The sequence below is a fragment of the Lissotriton helveticus genome, chromosome 8, assembly GCF_964261635.1.
Source record: "Lissotriton helveticus chromosome 8, aLisHel1.1, whole genome shotgun sequence".
In the NCBI taxonomy this organism is placed as follows: domain Eukaryota; kingdom Metazoa; phylum Chordata; class Amphibia; order Caudata; family Salamandridae; genus Lissotriton; species Lissotriton helveticus.
In genome coordinates this window covers 1,141,496,113-1,141,520,155 of record NC_136069.1, presented here as the reverse complement: position 1 = coordinate 1,141,520,155, position 24,043 = coordinate 1,141,496,113, and the positions used below count along the sequence as shown (strand labels likewise).

Here is a 24,043-nt window from a genome sequence, read left to right as displayed (position 1 = left end):
CTGGGCACGCAAACCTTGGAGCAAGTTAAGGCATTTGATTATTTGGGAGTACGCATTAGCGACAGGCTGGTCTGGACACCACAAATTGAAAAGAGCAATCTGACCCTCCAAAATGCGAGTTGAGCAATAATTCGGAGGGCTAGGGTGTCTCCATATTGGGCGCTCTCGCCCATTCTGGAACCTTATAGGGCCAAAGATCTAGGAGCAGCCCTATACAGAGCCAAGTTTTGGGGGTTGGAGCATTTGAAGGACCTAGCCCTTGCTGAAAATAAATTTATCAGGGCGACCCTGAACCTACCTGTGAATACTCCCCTCCTGCCGCTTAGACTTGATCTTGGTCTTAAACCTATTAATCGCTTTGCTATTCTTAGGGCTCTCCTGTTTTGGATAAGGATATGGACTAGTAACACACATGTCCTGGTGAAGGAGGCCCTGGATTTGCGTTGCATAAACAAACAGGTCGCATTAAGTGGTTCAACATGATCAAGGATTTGGGTTTGGGGTATATCTGGGAGGAGCTAGGGTCTATAACAAAATGAATGGTTCCCCCTCTTAAAAAAAGGTTTGGGGAGTATATGAACTCACAAAGTCTAGAAGGTAATGCACATTTCACTTTAACCTCTAGTTTTTTAAACATTAAAGGATGGTTTGGTTTCGAAATGTTCATGGATGACATCGAACCCCCCCAGTCAAGAGCGTTGTACATAAAATTTAGACACAGAGCTCTCCCTTTAAATTCAAGAAGAAGCAACTGGGATAATACGTCGGTAACACCACTGTGTCCCACCTGCCACACTTCTCCTGAGACCCTTGATTGTTTCCTTTTCGTTTGCCCCTCTTATGTTGACCTTCGGAAAACCTGTATAATTCCTGTATGCCGTTTATTATTTTTTACATGCCCCAGTGAAGCTCTACGTATTTTCAGGTCAGATACCACAAGGTGGCTCGTATTTGCAATTTCGAGATTTTTGCTCTTTGCCATGTGGCAGAGGTAAAAAATGATCAAAAATGTTTCTAAGAATCTGATATGAATATGTACATCAAATTGCCCTCAGGGAATAGAACTATGAATTTTATTAGTGATTTACTCAGGATCCTGGGAAAAGAAGTCTTGTCCAATTTACCCTGCAAGAGGTGGAATTACATTTCTAGACGCTATGATAGCTTGGTTTTTTTAAAATTATTTTTACTAAGTTCAGGGCAAAATAGAGTTGTGACACAAATTAAGAACTTATTGCTGTTAGTTGGTACAAGTTCCATTGGCTAATGCACAGCATCATTACAGGTGGTACAAGAAATAGTTCATCTGATAATCCATACTTCCTGTTCCTCCCATCACCCCTCAGTCTGAACTCTCATTAGTCGCCAACCTAGGTGGATCACAAAAATATCCCCTATACTTATTCTATGCTCCCCAGACTTTCCCCCATTTTTGGGGACATCCTCGGTTGACATACGTCGCTTTCTCTGCCACCATGTTCCCATCCATGTCTTTGCACCAGTCATGGAGCGTTGGTAAGTATCCTGAACCCCACAATCTGTGGGAAGGGTATGCCCAGACGTGGGTCCCGTGCTCACTAAGTCACTGGAGTCAAGCTATCCCGACTGAAGACGGCTGATAGCCAGAAACCGGTCTAAGGATGCTTGATTCCAGTCCAGGAAAGACATGGCTTGGCAGTTCGGTCTGGACTGTTCCCATGAGGCACAGGGTCAAGACTGATTTGCATATGGCCATGTCTGAACTGGGGTGGCTTGGTGAGCAAAATAACGATGGATTAAACCCAGATCTGTGACTGGGGGTGAATGTTTTGCCATTGTGCAACATTCTGGCCATTATCTTGTGTGTTTTGCTGTTCACCATATATAATAATACGTCATCAGCATACAAGGAGAGGCGATCCTTCCAGCCTGCCGCCCATTTGAGCGCTCGGATAGTCGGTTCCCATCTAATCCATGCGGCCAGTGGCTCCAGAACAAGAGCGAACAGTAATGGGGAGAGGGGACACCCCTGACGTGTTCCACGTCTTAGTGGGAAGTCCTCCGATATGTGACTGTTTCATGTGGCATGCACCAAAGGTTTCGAGTATAAGAGGTGTACCCAGGCACAGATTTTAGGGCAGCAGCCCAAATGTTTAAGAACTGCAAAGAAGAAAGGCCACTCTACCATATCAAACGCCATCCCAGCGTCTAGCGAGAGAATAACAGCTGGTTCCTGGATGTACGATATACGGGCCATCACCCCATGCAAGCATCTCAGATTAAGAGCCGTGTTCCTGCCAAGCATAAAGCCTGACTGATCCGGGTGTATTAGGGCCATGAGGTGTGGGTTAATCTTGTCACGAGAAGCGAGGATTTTAGTTTCGACGTTAATTAATGATATTGGGCGATATGAGGTGCATTCCTCGGGAGGTTTTCCCGGTTTCGTAATCGTTACTATGGTGGCCGTTCGTTGGTCCTGTGGGAGTTATTCCGCTTCCAGACTTTCGAGATACATATTTAGTAGATGTGGGGTGATTGTGCCAGCTGTCTTTTTGTAGAGTTTTATGGGTATGCCGTTAGGCCCCACCGCTTTCCCTGAGTGTATAGTCCCGATAGCTAATTGTAATTCATCCGTCGTGAGGTCAGCTTCGAGCATGAGGGCCGCCTCGGGCGTTAGTTTGGGTATATTAATATCTTTAATAAAGGCCTGTGCCTCCTCAACTGTTGTGGCTGATGATGACGCATAAACCTGTTTAAAATACCTGGCTAGTTTATTTACTAACTCCTGTGGGTCAGTTACTAGTTCCCCATCCTGTGCTCGTATTTGCGCTATCCATCTCTTTGCCTACTCTTTTTTGTCAAGCCAGGCCAGAAGTTTACCCGCCATATCTCCAATTTCATATATCTTATGCTGTGTGGCCTGCAACCTGGACCTAGTCATCTCTTTTAGATATTCTCTGAACTCCTGTTGCTTATAACGCCAGGATTGGGACGATCACAACGTCGGGTTTTGGGTATGTTGGTCTTCGGCGTTATGTAATTCTGATTCAATGGTGTTTAACTCTTTCTGCTTTTCGCGTTTTATAGCCTGCAATGGATGCAATGGCTTGGCCACAAATAACAATTTTATAGGCCTCCCAAAGGGTGATTGGAGACGGGACTGATGAGACATTTTCTTGGAAGTAATGTTGTGTTGCAGTGGTGACGTCTTTGAGGATTTTGGGATTATGTAAGTAACCAGGGTATATAGGGTGAATGGGCTGCTGATCCTTGCATTGATACATGTACGTTAGTACTACTGAGGATTGATCCGAAAATTCCCTGGGCGGGATCTTGAAGTCTACTATATTCTGCAAACTGTCCACTGACGTTAAAAAGTAATCTTTCCTTGAGAGGCTATTATGTACCCCGGATTGAAAGGTGAACTGACATGGGGTGACAGCATCTCCAAGCATCTATGAGACCAAGTGCTTCTATGAACCCCTCAAGTCGGGAGATTCCAGTACTCTGAGTTTTAGGGGGATGTCGATCCAAGCCCTCGCTAATAGTGGCATTAAAGTCCCCCCAATTAACATTTCCCTTTCTGGAAGGGCGAGCAGAAATTCACTGAGCGCTGGGAGGGCCACTGCATGGAGTGCTGGAGGGATATATACTGACACTATATTGAAAGGCCTTCCCTCCCATTGACATGCGATAGCCGCAAAGCGGCCCTGGTCATCTTTCCATGTCTGGTTGATTATCAGCAGAAATTGCTTTCATACTAAAATACCTACTCCCCGTGACCCCGAGGAAAACTCAGAGTGTACAACCATTTTAAACCCCCACCGGTCCAACGCTTTACATGCTGAGCCCGTCAAGTGTGTTTCTTGCAGTAGGGTCACCGCCGGTGCACAGCGTTTCAAATACTGTAAAACTAGACCTCTCTTAATCTTATACCCCAGCCCATGCACATTCCATGTAACTAGTGACAGAGGAGCAATTGGGGATATGGGGGGGTGTCGGTGACACAGACTTCTGTTGATCCTGTACCACCATTCCTGTCATAATTGACACATGCAATCATGGAATCGTATCGACAGTATCTCAGGTGACCCATGCATGAGAACAAGTTTTTAGCCAGTGCCCTTATAAAAGTTACAACCAATAACTCACAATACCATAACAACAATCCCTCCCTACCCTCCCTCCTCCCTGCCTCCCTGCTTGACAGACTTAAAACTACCCGCCACCCCAACTGTGCAGAGTGCTTAGTGCCCTTCCCTGATACCATAACTTGGGGGTGAGAGAGATCGTCGTTTGTCCTTGAAAACCTCCCTTACATCTCCATTAGTAGTAGCATCCTTTCCCTCTATGGTATAACATGCAAGTTATGTTTCTGGATGGTATGAGGTCCCCTCAGTGGATTGTTTGTGTCATGATAGCTTGTTTTAAACACAATTTTTTTTATGATACATTGTAATGTCAAATTGTAATTGTTTTTATGCTTATGAAATGTTTCTTTTATGATGTAAATGATCATATATTTGATTGAACAAATAAAATAAAATATATATATGTTACATCGTTATTTGTTTATTTTTTATTTTCTATATTGTGTGTGTGTCTATATATATATATATATATATATATATATATATATATATATATATATATATATATATATATATATATATATATATATATATATATATATATATATATATATATTGTTCAGCAATACCCCATAGGCTTTGAAGAGGTCACACTACGAGCTGCCAACCATCCGGTTTTCGTGCCTTTCAAAACATGCAGTTCTGACCTCGATTCTTAGGTGTCTCTGTCCGACGCGTTTCAAGGCATAAACGCCCCTTCATCATGGACTGCGCACAGGGGGAAGAAAGACATCATACACTGCACCTTGCCGTGGAAGAGGAGCACCACCTTCCCTTTCAAATTGGAGTTCAATTTGGAGGAGAATGGGCCGCAGCAGAAAAACTGTTTTTCTACCTGCCAAGCACGAACTGCCGATGGAAACAAACAGCGTGCAGAACTGACTTTCACCTTACTCAAAGGAATGAACATTGCTCAAGAGACAGGGGGTGGGAGCCCACTTAGGGTTTCAAACTACCATCACTGCACTATGGACTACAAATACCAGCGCATTGCTGTATACCTTGATTAAGCCACGCCCACTGAAGCGGCCGTTTCTGTAATAAAAGACAGGAAGTGAAGGTGCAGTGTATGATGTCTTTCTTCCCCCTGTGCGCAGTCCATGATGAAGGGGCGTTTATGCCTTGAAACGCGTCGGACAGAGACACCTAAGAATCGAGGTCAGAACTGCATGTTTTGAAAGGCACGAAAACCGGATGGTTGGCAGCTCGTAGTGTGACCTCTTCAAAGCCTATGGGGTATTGCTGAACAATATATATATATATATACATGTTATCAAGTCCCCTGTGAGGGATGAAACCCGTCATGGTTGCTGCTGCGCTTACGTTGGAATCTAAATAAATTGCAGCTGACGAAGCCACGGTGGTCTGTGCTCTTTTCTTGCCGAGGTAAACCGGGATATTTGGGAAGAGTTTTCTACATATATATATATATCCAGCTCCAAGATGTGGCCATCAGTTGAGTCTCACTCGGCCAGCAGCAGCAAGAGAACTCTCTCCAATGGGATGGTCATATGGAACTGTGCATTATGGGAACTATAGTTGGTAATCGATCATCCCCCTAATGGATGCACGCATTATACTCTGTTGTTAATAGGTCACATAGACCCCGCAAGCGGGCCCATCCTAAATCCTCTGCTGTTGGCCCACATAATCAATTCGGTGAATACCTACCCGAGTGGCCCCCTATTGTCGCTTGGTGGTGCAGACTTCGAGTGCAGCCCGTTTTTTGGACACCCCACGAGCAGAATATATATACATATCCCCAAAAACAATTCGTTAGTAGCTGGTGCGCTATTTCAGCGGGTGCCGGTCTCGAGGCCAGACAGTGCCTCGCATTTAATTCAAAAGCAAAAGACTTTAAAAGACCGCACTCCAGAAAACAGGAACTTAGTGAAGAATTGTTTTTATTCAAGCATGATGATCTCCGACACCTACCACCACCCACCCGTTTCGAACAAGAAATGTTCTTTCTCATGGTGTAGTGAGTCCGTTTTCAGTTTCACCATTTATAGTGCATAAACCAGAGCAAAGGCTTCTGGTAAATGTAGTTATCAGAGTAAACAACTTTTTTGTAACATTCAATTCGAACTTTATCAAGTACTGTACATTTGGAGTTCTTAGTTTTTAATAAGTTTGTACTTGCCACAATTTTGGTGTATATTTGAAGAGTTATTGAAGCTCTCAGTGAGTAATTTCAAAACTACAACTACACACTCACTTAATTATATTATGTGTGGCTTAGGGACAGCAGATCGTAAAGGGTTTAGTACCCATATGTCCAAATATTTATAGATGAACGTACATTTCTTCATCCCCATTTAATCCAAATGGGGTTTTAGTTTTGAATCGAATTATGAGGCGTGATTCCAATTGTCTTAATTTCATGTGCCTGCTCATGGCATATTACCAACAAGTAGCGATATTTATCGCTAAATAGTCTTAGCGACAATTTTTTTATCGCTGCCTATCGCTGGATATGTTAGCTGAGAAAACATGCTATTAGCAACGTTTTTCTCCATTGTGCTAAACTATCCAGCTATAGCGGCGAAATGCTGGCAACGCGTTGTCTCAGGAATCCACTGTGATGTTTTTTGGAAGGTCCGTCTCGTGTTTCCCGATGTCAGTAAGACTGACAGCTTACTTCTTGTTTCCACTTTTCTTCGTTTCGCTGCGGATAAGACGCCGGGTGCTAACAGCATGTAGTTACTTCCAAAAACAATTAGTTTGTAGGTGGTGAGCTCTTTCAGTGGGTGCCGGACTCGAGGCCAGACAGTGCCTCGCATTTAATTCAAAAGCAAAAGACTTTAAAAGACCGCACTCCAGAAAACAGGAACTTAGTGAAGGCTTGTTTTTATTCAAGCATGATGATCTCCGCCACCTGGGTGGTGGTAGGTGGCGGAGATCATCATGCTTGAATAAAAACAAGACTTCACTAAGCTCCTGTTTTCTGGAGTGTGGTCTTTTAAAGTATTTTGCTTTTGAATACATATACATATATATATGTATATTTTTTATTTAATATTTTTAGTACATGTATTTAATGTTTTAATTTGTTGTAATTTTTTATTTTTTATGTTTTATGTATATTCATATTGTTATATTAATACATTTAAAAACTAAAAAAACATTAAATAACGCAAAATATAAATATTTAATAATTTTGGTTTGTTAAATATTTATATATATATATATATATATATATCTTCACACGCTGGTTCCAGGTTACCCGGCCATTGAGCGCTCGTAGTGGGTGCGTAACCCTACGGCAGAACCACGCCGTTATATATTTCACGCTTCTTCGCTGTCACACGAAAAATGGGCGCACTCCCTCTGAATTCCACAGTTTGATTTATTATAATCTTTTCAGCATGAAAGCAAAACGATCTACGAGTTTCGATGCTACAAGCATCTTGATCACGTGAGCAAGATGCTTGTAGCATCGAAACGCGTAGATCGATTTGCTTTCATGCTGAAAAGATTATAATAAATCAAACTGTGGAATTCAGAGGGAGTGCGCCCATTTTTTCGTGTGACAGCGAAGAAGCGTGAAATATATATGAGGTGTGCCGTCTCCCCGACGAAATAAAATATACTGCTCACCTGGACTTGGGTCTCCTCTCTTCTTCTGCGCTGCGGTATCCAGGATTGGGCTCCAGGCGAGAGCAAGCAGGGACTGTTTCATATATATATATATTCACTGAAAAAACCATAGGTTATAGACCATATATAGTTAGGAATTAGCATTTAAAAAACCTTATTTTACTCACACAAAACCATTGAAATTCCATATATAGTTAGTTGCACTAACTATATATCGCGCACCCGCAATCCACTGCTGATGATGTCACATATTACATCATTCATGACATGGTCAGTGACATCACTGATGACATCACTGATGACATCTCAAATGACATCACTGATGACATCACTGATGACATCATCCAGTGACTGTGTGTTTCTGTAAAGTTTAAATATGTTTTACATATTGAAGAATGAGTAGATGTAGAAGTGTCTGGATGAAGGATTTAGTAGGTGCGTGACTGACTGTATGAGTGAGTGATTAAATGTGTCTCACTGAGTGCATGGGTTAGTGACTAAACTGTCTTAATTTGTGCATCATTATGTCTGTTGTTCTGTAAACTGCTGCATGTGTTGATCAGTCGCTATATGAGTAACTATATGGGTCATTGATTGATTGCTCAAGTATTTGTATGGGAGACTGAGTGTGTGTGTGGCTGGCTGGGAGGTGTGTGACTCTGTGCAGATCAATGTGTACTTGTATCAATGATTGTATAAGAGAGTAAGTATGTGTTAGTATATGTTTGAAAATCTAAGGTGCTCTATGTTTAACTGTATAGATTAAAAAATGGAAGTGTGATTGATTCTTTACAGGACTGACTAGGTGTGTGAGTAACTCCATGGATGAGTGGCAGAGTGTGAGTATCTGTATAGGTGTATGAGTGCATATGATAGTGTTGTAAAGATGAGTGATTGTATGTATGAATGATTGTATGGGTGAATAAGTGAATGTGTGTGTAGACGTAGGAATCAGTGAGTGCGTATGTAGTAACTAGTATTGGTGTGTGAATGGTTTCAAAAATTATACTCTGTATTTAACACTGGGTGTAACAAAGGTTATACTAAAATGTGAGGAGATGCATTGTATTGTCACATGAATGATATCATCAGTGATATGGTCATTGATGTCAAATGAGATCTCATCAGTGATGTCATTTGAGATGTCATCAGTGATGTGATCAGTGATGTCACTGACCATGTCATGAATGATGTAATATGGGACATCATCAGCAGTGGATTGCGGGTGCGCGATATATAGTTAGTGCAACTAACTATATATGGAATTTCAATGGTTTTGTGTGAGTAAAATAAGGTTTTTTAAATGCTAATTCCTAACTATATATGGTCTATAACCTATGGTTTTTTCAGTGAATTTTCAAGGTTTTGTAAATGCTAATTCCTAACTATATATAGTGTATAACCTATGGTTTTTTCAGTGAATTTTCAAGGTTTTGTAAATGCTAATTCCTAACTATATATGGTCTATAACCTATGGTTTTTTCCAGTGAATTTCAATGGTTTTTTAATAGCAAATATCATAAGCTGTCGAATGTCAAGTACGTGGTAAGTGAAAACATTTTCGTGTTTATGCACACTGCTCTGCTTTGAATGGTGCCCCCCCCTCATTTCTATTAGGAGTACTCTCTCTTTGCAGATAGTGAAAGGTAGTTAACGCAGGCCTTTGCCCCCGTTGTAATACGTCGTGCCTGCTTCTCTCTCCATTTGATTGATTGTTATCCAAGCATTTACTGTTTTAGAATTGGTTCTCTTTGGTTCATTCTCTATTTACAAACAAACACAGAGTCGCAATACTCTGTTTAGTCTTTGCAGATAACGAAAAATCATGTAAAAAAAAAGAAAAGGAATCGAGCAAAATCAGTAGGCCACTAATGGGATCTCTTTTTGACCTCGCTAAAATAGAAACATTAGGAACAACCCCTCATGACAAATACGAAACTAGTGAGATGAACTGACCTCCACACAATGATGGCTGCAAAACAGCTCGGCTCCTCCACCCACCCCGCCCAAAATAACGATAAAGAGCGGCTGCCATGATTGGTTGCGGAATGGCCACGACGGAGCTACGAAATGGTGGTGCTCTCATGCTAACCCCAGCTTCAGTCTGAAACATCCAGAAACACTGTAGACTACCAATTCGATCAGTTCCGGTAGCGCCCCAATGTAACCCGGTAGAGAAGAACTAGCCCTCCCCTCTTTGACTGATGGTTCTTGTTGCCTGTCCCTTCTGTTGTCATTTAACAGAACTATTTAGCCTGCTGAAAGGGGTTGTGTTCCGACCGCTGGTTGGTGGAGACATTTTCACTATATTCTGGACCTGCGTTGTCGCGTAATGCGTCATATGACGCGCCGCGTTAGCGCATCAGGAAGTCATCCGGGGCGCGACGCGCAGCGCGTAACGTAAGCATACCAAGTCATGTGACTTGTTAATAAAACTTTTCATTGGTTCATTTTACTTTTCTTATTCTAATGATGAAAGGCCTGGTCATATGACCTAAAAATTACGCTTTTTATTACTTCCGAACATTATTTTTTCTTAAATATATGTTATAATGTTCCAGGCTAATGTACTTTCCCGGAAAATTTACAACTGTCCTGCAAGTAAAATATATTCATTTTTCGAGAAAAAGAGCGTTTCTTCGTCCCATGACGGAGCCTTTGAGCAAAAGAGGGTCGACCTGCTGTCTTAGTCGCCGATACGCCTGAATATGAGATTCTTATCGATCACTTTATGTTGCAGGAGTAGAAAACACAACAGCCCTTGACCATTTATCTTTACTGCGTTCCTGCGTATTATACCTTTTACCCTTCATGTAATTGGTCTGCTTTATTTCACTTGCCTTTTAATGATTCTAAAACAGTGACTATTATTAAAAACTTTACCAATGTATATACTACTACCATGTTTTCTTTTAAAAACCTTTATTGTCAAAATTTTATTATACAAATACGAGCCTATAACCACGTGGGCCGGCCACGGAGCAAACTGTAATCGTATATGATGAGTAGACATTTACACTGTAGAGGAACGTAACGGGCGGGCCATTAGGTTGCAAGAACTAAGGTGTCTAACAGTTGCGGAATCGGTGGACGTACATTTTATAATTAAAATACGACAGGGCCAGTTACAATAAAATTATCTAGATATACATTTGCGGGCAAGTACCATGGGTGACGTTAATTCGAACTTTCAATAGTACAGTAATCAATAACACATCAGAACTTAATATCAATAGGGATGTCGAAATATTCAATCAATTCTCGTCCCCGCCCGCCATGTGCTTCAAAACTGCATACGTATCTCGTGATTTCAAGGTTCTGCAACCAGTACACAACAAGGAGTTACGAGTCCCATTTATTCCGGCGCCATTTTGGGCGAGGACGGGCAGGTCCAGGATATAGTCAAAATGTCTCTACCAACCATCGACTATGATGATGTTCATATGCTGTATTTATTAGAGTAACACTCATCTGTCCACATGAAATTAATTTGCCACAATCTCATGTCATTTTAATCTTTCCAAAGTTCTTTTAAATATTTGGGGCCGTTTCCCTTGCCTCTGATGCTGTCAGTGCCACTTCTTTGATGAATGTACTGGCAGGTCAGGGGTTCTCCTCCAAATCTCTCTTTTATGCAGCACTATAATTAATTGGTGCCACCTCTCCATATGACGATGCATGGTATAGTTACCATAACTATATTTTTTTTCGGTTCCTCTGGAGAGTACATCGTGGCAGATGAAGCGTGTAACGTACCGGGCATTTACCTTTTTTTGCATGTACAGGAAAGGAAAAAAAAATCGAGCGTCCGAGTTCTAAGGTGTCCCAGGGCCATTTTAGTGGACCAGGCCCAAATCCAAAGAACAGGCCGCCATTTTGAGAGTCCTGTTGCAGCCGCCTGTCGCTGTAGCATCAAGAGCAGCCGAAACTCAGCTGAATGGCAACTGAAACGGTAAAGGGGCGCCCCACTACAGCAGACGAGCCTCCACCTAGGAAGGCCCGTTCACGCCGCCTCCCCCCCCCCCCTTCGGGCACCCCACGCCGTTATTCGGAGCAGTATTGTAGGATGGCCACATCACCAGTGCGGCAACTTGCTAGACATCACCTCGGTGGTAACCGAATCTCAGCGCCTTGTGGTGTCTTCTCTTCAGAAAATATTCTTGCGCTGCCTTTGGCCCCATTCGCACATCGGTCCGCTACTGACGCCATCTCACAGGCTAATGGGGCGCCCCACGCCGAGTTTCAGCATTGTAGGATGACCACACCAGTACAGCAACTTGCTAGACATCACCTCGGTGCCATCCGGATCTTGGCATCTCAACGCCTAGTGGTATCTTCCATACAGAAAATATTGTTGCGCTGCCTTTGGCCCCATTCGCACATCGGTCCGCTACTGACGCCATCTCACAGGCCAACGGGGCGCCCCACGCCGACTTTCAACATTGTAGGATGGCCACACCAGTGCGGCAACTTACTAGACACCACCTCGGTGCCATCCGGATCTTGGCGCGTTGTGCTGCCTTCGGCCTATTCGCACATCGGTCCGCTACTGACGCGAACTCACAGGCCAACGAGGCGCCCCACGCCGACTTTCAGCATTGTAGGATGGCCACACCAGTGCTGCAACTTGCTGGACACCACCTCGGTGCCATCCGGATCTTGGCGCGTTGTGTTGCCTTCGGCCTATTCGCACATCGGTCCGCTACTGACGCCGCCTCACGTGCCAACGTATTTTCTCCGCATTTTATACCCTATGCCGCATAACAGGTCATGTGACTTGTTTATAAAACTTTTCATTGGTTCATTTTACTTTTGGTTTCCTAATGATGGAAGGCTTGATCATATGACCTAAAAACAACACTTTTCATTGGATGAAAACTTTTTTTTTTTCCCAAACGATGAAAGCCCCACCTTGTTTCTGGATGTTTCAGACTGAAGCTGGCGTCACCATGAAAGCACCACCATCTCGTGGCTCCGTCGTGGTCATTCCGCGAGCAATCATGGCAGCCGCTCCCCACCAGAAGCCTGCAGGAGTCGGGGGCCCCCAAAACTTTTGATGAATCCTCAAGGCGGAGGGGACGCTTTCGAGAATGGGGTCCAAGACCTAGCAGACAAGCGTCCGATTTCCAAGGTGTCCCAGGGCCATTTCAGTGGACCAGGCCCAAAAAGGAAACAGCCTGCCCGCCATTTTGAGAGTCCTGTGACAGCCGCCTATCGCTGCACCGCAAGAGTGGGCGCAACTCAGCTAAATTGCGGCTTTTGACACAGTGGACCAAAAGCGGACGGAATGGCAACTGAAACGGTAAAGGGGCGCCCCACTACAGCAGACGAGACTCCACCTGGAGAGGCCCGTTCACGCCACCTCCCCCGGGGCGCCCCACGCCGTTATTCGGAGCAGCATTGTAGGATACCAAAACCAGTGCGGCAACTTACTGGACATCACCTTGGTGCCATCGTTCTGCTGCCTTGGAACTATTCGCACAACAGTTTGCTACTGATGGCCCACCCCCCGCGACGCCCCACACCAGAAATCTGGACGTTGTGCTGCGTTGGGACTATTCGCACAGCCGACCGCTACTTCGTTGTTTTTCCCTAAAAATGTTTATATGTTATTACTGTTTTTGTTTTCTTGTATATATTTATAAGTTATTAAAGTTTTATAATCTTACTACTTTGTTGGAGTGCTATATATTTTTAATGTGACACATAATTGTAAAAACTTTGATGTACAAAGAGTCATCCCTGGAATCTTCCGCTTCAGGCTCGGTCCCCTCCCCAATCACAATACAGGATGGTTTTCAGATAATAGGAACGCGTCTGCTGTGACGGATCTCATCGAGTGTGGGTCTTGATCTACTATAACTCCTTTGAAGAGGGGTGATTCTTTACAGCTGGGGCCATAAACTACATCTGCAGGGCTAGCTGATACCCTAGGACCGGCCTGGACAATCGGACACAGAGGAAAAGGAGTGTCAGAGGGTGCGGTAGTGAATAGGGCGAAAGGGAGGTGTCGGGCGGGCACAGGGTGTGATTCTCAGGGAAGAGCAGCGCAGATGGGGGGTGGTTTATTACCCATGCATAAGACAGAGAGCGGGGGTGACCACTGCCTGGGGGAGATGCTTGCGAGGGTGGGGAGCCATGCTAAGGATCGACAGCGTGCAGAGAGTGGGTCTGGTCAAGACATCTAAAATGACTGCCGTGCACGACAAAAGTGTGGCATTTGAAAAAAGGCAAGATGGCGCAGACAATGTTTTTCAACACTTCCTGATTTCCTTCGAATCGAACGTTAACAGACGTTGGGGCATATTACCAAAGTTAAGCGATATTTATCCCTAACGATGCTTAGCAACGAATTTTTTACCGCTAAGCATCGTCAGAAATTATCGCAGATAAACCTTGCTATTATCAAGGTTTATCGCAAATACGATAAAAAACGACCGCAATGCATTAATATCGCTGAAAACTCAGCGATATTCATGCATTACCGAGCTAATGCTCTTAGCCATGTTATCCACCTCCCATTGGATAACATGGCTAAGAACTGCTCAGGGCAGGTGGTAGCTTTTGGAGATATTCGCGCTTATCGCGAATATTTCCAAAAGTTGGTAATAGGAGATAGCGATGTTAGCGACTGTTTCCAGTCGCTAACATCTTGGCATGCCCACTTTGCATGTCATTAGTGATAAATATCACTCACATGCAAAGTGGGGCCCAAGATGGTCGCTATCTCCTACTAGCGGTCGCTAACTGGTGTTAGCAACAGCTAGGTAATACAGAGATAATTTTAACTCCGCGAAGCGGAGCGCTGTTACAGATATATATCTTGTTTTTGAACGTTAATTTCTCAAAATCCACTGAAGCACATATATTGTGACCTAGCAAAGGCACATCGAGCTACCAGTCCCTACAATTTTGCCAAGTTTCGTGCAAATCCATTCAGCCGTTCGATTATTATTATAATTTTTTTTTTGCCCCGCGGGGCCCTTTTAAAACCTCCACATCAAACCTAAGAGGTCAAGGAGGATCTACTATGCCCCCTTATGGTCATTTGCCCCTTCGCTTTGGCCTCCTCTTGTCTCTCGATCCTACCGAGAGACAAGATGGCGGCCGCTACGGACTGTTTGCAATGTTTACAGACGCCGGAGAACCAATCAGCTTCGCAAAGCTCCGTAACGCGAAAAGTACGCGAAGCGGAGCGCTGTTACAGATATATATCTTTTTTTGAACGTTAATTTCTCAAAATCCACTGGAGCACATATATTGAGACCTAGCAAAGGCACATCGGGCTACCAGTCCCTAATATTTTACCAAGTTTCATGCAAATCCATTCAACCGTTCGATTATTATTATTATTTTTTTTTTTTGCCCCGCGGGGCCCTTTTAAAACCTCCACATCAAACCTAGGGGGTCAGCGAGGATCTACTATGCCCCCTTATGGTCATTTGCCCCTTCGCTTTGGCCTCCTCTTGTCTCTCGATCCTACCGAGAGACAAGATGGCGGCCGCTACGGACTGTTTGGAATGTTCACAGACGCCGGAGAACCAATCAGCTTCGCTTCACAAAGCTCCGTACCGCGAAAAGTCCGCGAACCGGAGCGCTGCCCGGTCCTCTGTTACAGATATATATCTTTTTTTGAACGTTAATTTCTCAAAATCCACTGAAGCACATATATTGAGACCTAGCAAAGGCACATCGGGCTACCAGTCCCTACAATTTTGCCAAGTTTCGTGCAAATCCATTCAGCCGTTCGGGCTAAAAGTGAGGCCAACCGCCCTATGGAAAACTCAATGTTAAAAACACGTTTTGGGACCCCCCTTTTTTCTCGGCCCCCCCTTGACGAACCCCCCCCAAATTTTCAAGGGCTGCTCAGAAACAAAATGTGCCATTTTCCTGAAAATTTCATCCAATTCCGTCCACAAACGCCAAAGTTATTAGACATAGAATTTTCAAAAATCCCATAGAGAAAAAATCCTAACTATATATACCTACTGGCGACCGCCAGTAGGTAATATATATATATACACACACACGTATTTATGTGTGTATGTTTATCTATGTATATATGTATTTTAATATTAAATGTTACATTTATTCAATATAAATTATATTAACATTATGTATTAAAATATTCAAGATTTACTATTTAAACTGTATTTATTGGAAAAAATATTTTTTTCAGATTTTTTGCGAGATTATTGTAAACAATATTTTTTGCTCTAATTTTTGTACTTACCTTTATAAGTATGGGGAAACAATATTTGTGACATGATGTTTGTGTGTCACAATATTTCTGGAGTCGATGTTATGTAAGTGATCAGCAATGAAGATCAAATCATTTTTGTAAGTAACATTTAGAAGGTCCAGTGACTTTTTGTCATGGGGTTTGAATCACATGTGCCTATGCAATTTTATATTTCGCAGCTGAGGAGTGCATGTATGAGAGGAATGTACCTCATAATAAATGGTTCCAATATGTTTTTAATATTGTAAGGCAAAAAGTATTCTCATCGGTAAATGCAGGATTCGCTGCTGTAAAGAAATAGTGCTCCTGGTACTGTGCAAACTCAAGTACAGTAATAGTTTATTAGTACAATTCAGAACTGCCCGTATAATGTAATAATTATTGCCAATGTGCTTGAAAATCGTTTGTCTTAACACAGTATTTTTACTGAATTTGTATTTTCTGTTTTTAGGATGTTATGAGATTTTAAAGAGAGTCATCACAAAGTTTTATATATATGCCATGATGAAACAAACTTTTGCGAAACATGTGTTGGCAGTCTAGCCAACAGAGATTAACTGATCTGAATTTAATAGTACTTGTGGCTTATTAAGAACAAACCGTTTATGAGTTTTTCTAAAAGCAACATAAATGAATGTGGTATTTATGTGCGGCAATAATGCCCAGTTGAGAAGATCCTATTGGTACAATGCATTTGGTCATGCAGTTCTCGGAGAAAGAGTACCAGGCTTAGCAGCTGATCCAGATTCCCCACTTGCCTTAGAGGCCCAGTTAGCCAAATAGAGGATTAGCAATATGGTGCCTTTATGACAGACTGCCGGATTGGATCCTGTCAGAGGCCCAGGGAACATTTTGCAACTTCCAGATGAGCCACGTGTTCAAGATGTCAACAGCATGAAACCACTGGGAAGGTACCAGCACGCAGCTTTCGCGTAATCCCACACCACCACCTTGTCACCATACACATGGCACATATACAGAAGTTCAAACCACTCTCAGCCTTCATACATAACGAGGGTCTGCTCCTCCACATGGCTAGCATTATCAAGTGCAAGAATACACCACTGTCCCTGTCCTGAGGAGACCCTTAACCCATTGGCTGCTGCCGTCGGTCAACGGTCGTCACAAGCACTACCTCGGTAGTGCTGCGCACCTCCGTTGGCCGACGCGGCCCCACCCGTTTCTTCTAACGTTCCGTACATGCGCGGAACGTTCGAAGCAGCAAACGAGTTAAAACATACATAGGTCAAGACACATTGACAACCTGATAGGAATGACTATGCCTATAAATTTCTGAAATAAAACATTGAGTATTAGGAAAATTCTCCTTTTAGAAGCGAGAATTCCAACCAGGCCTCTGCCCATAGCTTTCGCTTGGACGACTAGAAACACTTTAATAGTTTTTAAAAATGGGGTTGAAGGGTACTATTGTTTGATAACGATTGGTGCTATATCCCTTGTAAGTCTGATACTTGATATGTGATATCTATTTTTTATTAGAAAGCTCAGAAAGGGAAACACCACGTTTGCTGCACATCTTTTGGCACTCGGTGACAGTCATTTTTTAATCACTATATGAGCAAATCCATGTGTGTGACATGTTTTCTAAAGATTACTAACGATTCAGAAGCTAAAGTGTTTCTGTTTTGATTGCCTTACGACTTAGTTGAATTTAATGTCACTATGGATGCAATTAGATTGGCATAGTGCAAGTAAAGATTGTTTTTCATCTACCATAAATTTTGGTAAATAAGAACATGGAAATTGTGTTTTTGTCCTCACTTTTTTCCAGTGGCAGCTCCTCCACTAATGCGGAGGAGTGACGTCCCACTACTCTGCAGCAGTTAAGAAAGGAAAATAATAAAACGTAATGTTATTATCATTTTATTCTGTCCTTCTGCTGCATCAGCTTTGCTTGAGGGGGCGGGCGGGGCTGCAGAGAATGGAAAGAGTGGTTTGCCCACTCTTCAGTGCGCGACTGTTTGGTCAGCCCTCTTCGACATGCATCCAGATCATTTCTCCAAAAATGAGGGCAGAACTTCAATATCTGTGATGTGTGGCGCAGAGTAGCAGGGGTCTCGGGGATTATGCATTCCACGTCAAAAACAATGGCCACTACTCTAGAATAGATAATATCGTCATAGATATTAAGGAAGATGAGAAAGTAGGGGGATAGATCATCTTCCCATCCACTTGTCGGACCATGCATCCATGCTCTTAAATGTAGAGCTGAGGGGTGCACCTTCCCTTTTGTACAAAGTTTGCTAATCTGGTTTCCTGTGGAGTGGAAGTGCGGCAAGCTCTGGGAGTAGTTGCACAGACTTTTTACTGTTTATATTCACCTGGGGTTTGATGTGCTGAACCGTATTCAGCCGCATTTTGATCTTTGTTTGTTAAATCATATCAGGAGGTGGTCTGTCAACCGGAGAATCCTGGTACAGCCGAGATCATCTCAGAGTTAGTGAGTGGCACAGAAGGGTTTTTGGGTTGGAATATGACATCTGCACCCATACATATAGCTTGGGATTTTTATAAGGCTTGTTTAAGAAGAACTTTTAAAAGTCACTCAATAACATGGTTGAGGAAAGAAAAGGTGCAGTTCTCACATCTAGAAGAGGAGATTGTAAAATTAGAAGAGGTGCTTAAGGACAATGTAGTAAGTGGGGAAGAAAGGAAGAGGGTGACAGAAACATTGGACGACCTACAGCTAAATTGTAAACTAAAGGTAGCGGAGAAAGTGTCACAGCAATGGGAAGCCAGCAGAGCTAGAGACTTTGTGCATGGGGAAAGCTGTGGGACGCTGCTATCCTAGAAAACAAGGATCGATAGGAGACAGAACTATATCAGGAAAATCCAAGAGGAGAAGGCAAATATGATTACAGAGGAAAGTTGTAAAATCAAGGCAGCCTTCAGTAACTTCTTCCAGGAACTCTACTCAGAAACCCTAACTGTAGATAAAGAAGATCTTGATAACTGATTCTTAGATAAACACCTCCCAAGGCTTACCGAAGATCAGCAGCAATACTTGTGTCAAGAAATTAAAGGTATTGAAATTCTGAAAGTAATCATGAAGCTAAAAAAAGTCCAGCCGGGATCAACAATTAAACCTACACCCTAATTGTAGGTGTGATTGTCCCAGCCTGGGTCAAGCTGTTTAATTCCATACTGGTAGAAGGTCTGTCAATGCTGGAGTCCTGGAACGATGCTGTGATTTAATTATCCAAAACCCCGGAAAGAATGATGCTGTGATTTGATTTAATCTGAAAAAACCCAGAAAGAATCCACTACAGGGCCAGTCTTATACGGCCCTGTATATGTATATGTATATGTATATGTGGATGGATGGATGGATGGATGGATGGATGGATGGATGGATGGATGGATGGATGGATGGATGGATGGATGGATGGATGGATGGATAGATAGATAGATAGATAGATAGATAGATAGATAGATAGATAGATAGATAGATAGATAGATAGATAGATAGATAGATAGATAGATAGATAGATAGATAGATAGATAGATAGATAGATAGATAGATAGACAGATAGACAGATAGACAGATAGACAGATAGACAGATAGACAGATAGTTAGATAGATAGATTAACTTTCTATATTTCAGTTTTGATATTTTGTCCTGGATATTTACGTACCACATATTCGGTCTTCTACATTGAGAGGGCAAATCATGTGATACGTCAATGGAATCCTGTAATGTGTGCTCAAAACCAGTTTACCATCACAATATAATCAAAAGGGAAGGTCACTTATCAACTTTGTTTCGCGGCATCCTAATGTACCCAGATCAATAATAAAACTGGGAATGCCAACACACTCAAATATCATTGCTTAAATATTACCGTGCAAAGGTTATTAATGCTAGCAAAGGTAAATGTGGTTTTCTTTTGATAACCCCTTAGCAGTGAGAAATAATGAAGAGTGAGTGTGGAGCTGAACAGGGTGCACCCAGTGACCAGCATATCCTGTTTCAAAAGTTTAGCATCGAATGACTGCGATTGACAAGATGGCATGAGATCTCACACAACCTCCATTCGGCAATGGTGTGATGGCTTCACTCAGATACCACTGTGCTGTATGTCCTTGGCTGAAAGGAACAACCGCTTTGTTCCAATACAATGTGCTAGCAGTACAAATGTCTAAGAGCGTTCAACAAGGTCTATCTGAAAATAATTATTTACAGAGGTGCTCATTTTTCTCCCAGAGGTATCATGAAGAGTTGCCCATTGTTGTGATTGTTGGGTTCCTTGGGTTCTTTAACAGTCAGGAAGTGGTTAATGTAAGTCTGTCTAGCTGCTGCTGTCATTCCTCGTACCGAGGAAGTGGTTGATTTAGGGAGAAAAAGAAGCCCACGGTTCACAATTGCATTTCTATATTGCAGAGTAGGGCATTGCCAAGCTCAGCCTGAGCAACCAGCCATTGTCCAGTATGTACAAAAACATGAATAAAATAATAAGAAATTTATTTTTCCTGGGACCTGCAATTAACTGATTGTGTTCTTATTTCTAGACTGCTAGAGGATGACCTGAAGCTTAGCAGTGATGAAGATGATGAAAGCCAGGTGAGCACTTGCTTTCTTGTGATACTCAATGTAAAGATGTATGATATGTGTGAGAAACATTTTAGTCTTACTAATGGATGTCCTTTTGCTGTAACCAGGGGTAGCAGATTCTACCCCTGGGTTGCCTTTGAGTCCCTCTAGCTCTGCCCTTGCTACCCCTGTCACCAGGCGTTGGGAATGCAGAACGTGAACAGGGGCAAGAGCGATGTGTACTTCCTGTAGTTTCCATTCCTTCGCCCTTCCCATTGTCACTATGAATTAGGAGCAGTACGGTTGAAGGACTCCAGGGCATATTTACAAGCCCCTTTCGCCACCAGAGCATCACTTTTTTGGATCCTTCGGGGGCATTGCGCCATTCCTAAAATTTACAAGGTGGCCCTAAGCCACTTAATGCAGCTTAACGCCACTTTGTAAATATGCCTCTTTCTGTCACAGTCGTCTGCGGTAAAGGGGCGTGCAATGGATGTTGCAGTGGGCGTTCCACTGCAACACCCATTCTGCCGCATACATGGAAAAAGCAAAATATCATTTTTATTTGTTTATGTGCAGGAGGGTGCACCTTTCTGCACATAAACAAATACCCCTGCAGCGCAGGTACCCTTGCAACATGGCGGAAGGGTGCCTGCGCTGGACCTAGGCAGCTTTTGTTGTGCCAGTGCTATCAGAAACACAGGGGTGAGCCATATTTTTGTGAATACAGCACATCTCTGCTTTAAAAAAATGTTGGAGTGTGGCCATTGCCAAATTTGGTGTAGCACCCACGCTCTGACATTTTTTTGAAAATATTCCCCTCAGGGTTAGATAAGGTGTCCTAGGCTATGCCAAATTATACAACATTTTTGCAAAATTCAGATTGAGGTTATTCACGTGAAAACTGTGTGAGGGCACATCTAGTGTTTGACAGAAAGACAACTGTAATGAGTATAAAATGTCTTCACATGGCATTTTCTGCCCTAACAGTCTTTCGCAAGACATTCTCTTCTTGAACCAGATCCACATGTTAAAAAACTGTGTGGAATTTTGATGCTGACAAATTCAATGACTTGTGCGAATTGAATGTAATTTGAAAGTCACAAATTTCTCAAATGTATTTGTCAAAATTCAAATTTCTCATGTGCCTAGTGTCAACCTTACTATGTCCTTGCTAACCAATGGGTGCAAGACATCACTTCTACTACACCTGGATTTTGGTGAATCAACATCTGCGGTCTTACAGGTATTGAATATGACTTAATTCAAGCAAGTATGGCGGCAAAGTCATTTGCCTTCTATCACAATCTACCAGTCAAAGTGGTCACTTACACTAATTCTTTTCAAAAGTCTGTGGGTTGTGTAAAACCATGGGTATTTTGATTGAAGCTAGTTTTCTTTCACAAAAGCATGTTTAGCCGTGGAATCCCATCTCAAGTGGCTGTAGCTTTTAGCGTAAACAGCGACAGGTGTCCACATTTACCCATCAGCATAAGGACACCAAGAACTGTTAGTCTTAAGATCTAATAATGATTTTAAAACTGGCCCTTGTTGGAAGCACAGGCAGTCACTCTCTTCCCCCGTCTCCCTTCCTATGTAGGACCCAATTATGAATATAGGTGCCATTAATTGCCCCAGATAAATACCGATACCATGTGGTACGTTATTTCTCGGGTGTGATAAATTGCACCTATTATGAGTTACTGGGGAATAACATGCAGATTGTGGTGCTTAACACACAAAACTCAGCATGGTACAGTACATACTGTATACATTTCCCCTGTTAAATGTTGGCAAGTGTGGCCTGCCAAAATGTAAAGAAGCTTGAAGTATTTAATACATCAGATAATTATTGTATAAATTAAATATCTTACCACTCCTTATTCCGACATGTGCCTAAACAGGGATTGACGCAATGGTTTGGAATTAACTAACATACTTGCAATCAAGCCCTTAGCAGCAGAACAGGCAATTCCTTGGGTCAATTAGCAGACTAGAGGAGCTTACTCCTAGGTCAGCATGAGTAGCAGGTAAGAAGCCTTTCTTTATGAACTTAGGGTGCTGTTCTATAAAGGATGGAGCTAGCATAAGGCTGGCAAATACTCCCAGATTAAAGTTTGCTGATTTTTCTTTCAGCTACTAACCTTTAAATTTCCAATTTGAGGACAAGCTTGTATCAAATTTGTGTTACTTTTTTTGGACGATTAGACAACAAGGATTACACATTTTTGGCAGCCCTGGTCAGTAAGCAAGCAGGCATGCCAGAGTATTGCTATTTCAAGGGAACTGGTGGGTCATTTATATGTCGACATAGGTGGAGGGCCTGTTAGGCGTAGGGGGTCCAGAAAGGGGGATGGGAAGGCTTAGAGATTGAAGAAGGGCCATGAGGGTAAAAACATAATCTGTGGGCTAATGACAAGGGGACCTTAGGGCTAATATAGGTGAGTTGATTTGTTTAGGAAGGGGGTAAATATAAGAACAGCTATGCAAAAAAATTTAGTATTCAAGGCAAAGGATGTTTCTATATATATACAGCCATAAACACAAACCCCGACCACCTGCTCACCTATTGGGACCCTCTCACAACTAAAACTACAATCTCCATCATGAACTCCATGCACTCTGGAGCACCCACTGATCCCTGTTCCCACCAAATCTTCAACATCGAGAGCAAAACAATTGGCAACAAGCTCAAGAAAGTCCTGAACACCTCCATCACCTCAGCCTCCTTCTCTGAAGACTGGCAATATGTTGAAGTGACACCTTCCCGAAAAAAACATCTGCTGACCCTGCGGAACCGAGGAACTCCAGACCCATTTCCTTGCTTCCCTTTCCAGTGAAGGTTCTCGAGCAGGCAATCGACCAGCAACTCACTGAACACCTGGAACACAACAATTTCCTAGACCATCTCAATCCACTTCCCGAGCGAACCACAGCATCGATACAGCCCTGATCGCAGCTACCAACATCAGTGCCCTCCCGGACCATGGCGAAATGGCAGCCCTCTTCCTCCTGGACATGTCAGCCATATTTTGACACTGTCTCCCATCACTTCTTGATTCAACAGACTCCACCACACTGGAATCCAGGGAGACACACTCAAATGGATCGCCTCATTCCTCACCGGAAGAACTCAGAGAATACATCTCCCACTGTTCACCTCAGAACACAAGAAGATCATCTGCAGTATCCCCCAAGGATTGTCCCTCAGCCTCACCCTCTTCAACATGTACATGACCCCCCTGGCCAACACATTCAGATCACACAGATTTAACATCATCTCCTATGCCAACTACACCCAGCTTATCCTCTCGCTGACAGAACACCCCTCCACCAACTGAGTCAACTTCCACAGATCTGTGATGAACGTCACTGACTGAATGAAGAACAACTGTCTCAAGCGCAACACTGACAAGATAGAAGACCTTATCTTTGAGAACAACCACTCACCAAGGAACAACGCATGGTGGCCTGCTGAACTCGGCCCATCCCACGCCCCAACAGACCATGCCTGCAAC

The 24,043-nt window shown here is 42.9% G+C and overlaps 1 protein-coding gene across 1 annotated transcript in view; it reads left to right on the top strand.

Moving 5' to 3' along the window:
* Nucleotides 1-24,043, top strand: part of AFF3 (ALF transcription elongation factor 3) — a 1,926,848-nt gene that overhangs the window by 1,465,932 nt on the left and 436,873 nt on the right. The window contains exon 8 of the mRNA XM_078658016.1: nucleotides 20,504-20,555. Within this exon, the coding sequence (XP_078514142.1) occupies nucleotides 20,504-20,555 (52 nt within the window). The remainder of the gene's footprint in view (nucleotides 1-20,503; nucleotides 20,556-24,043) is intronic.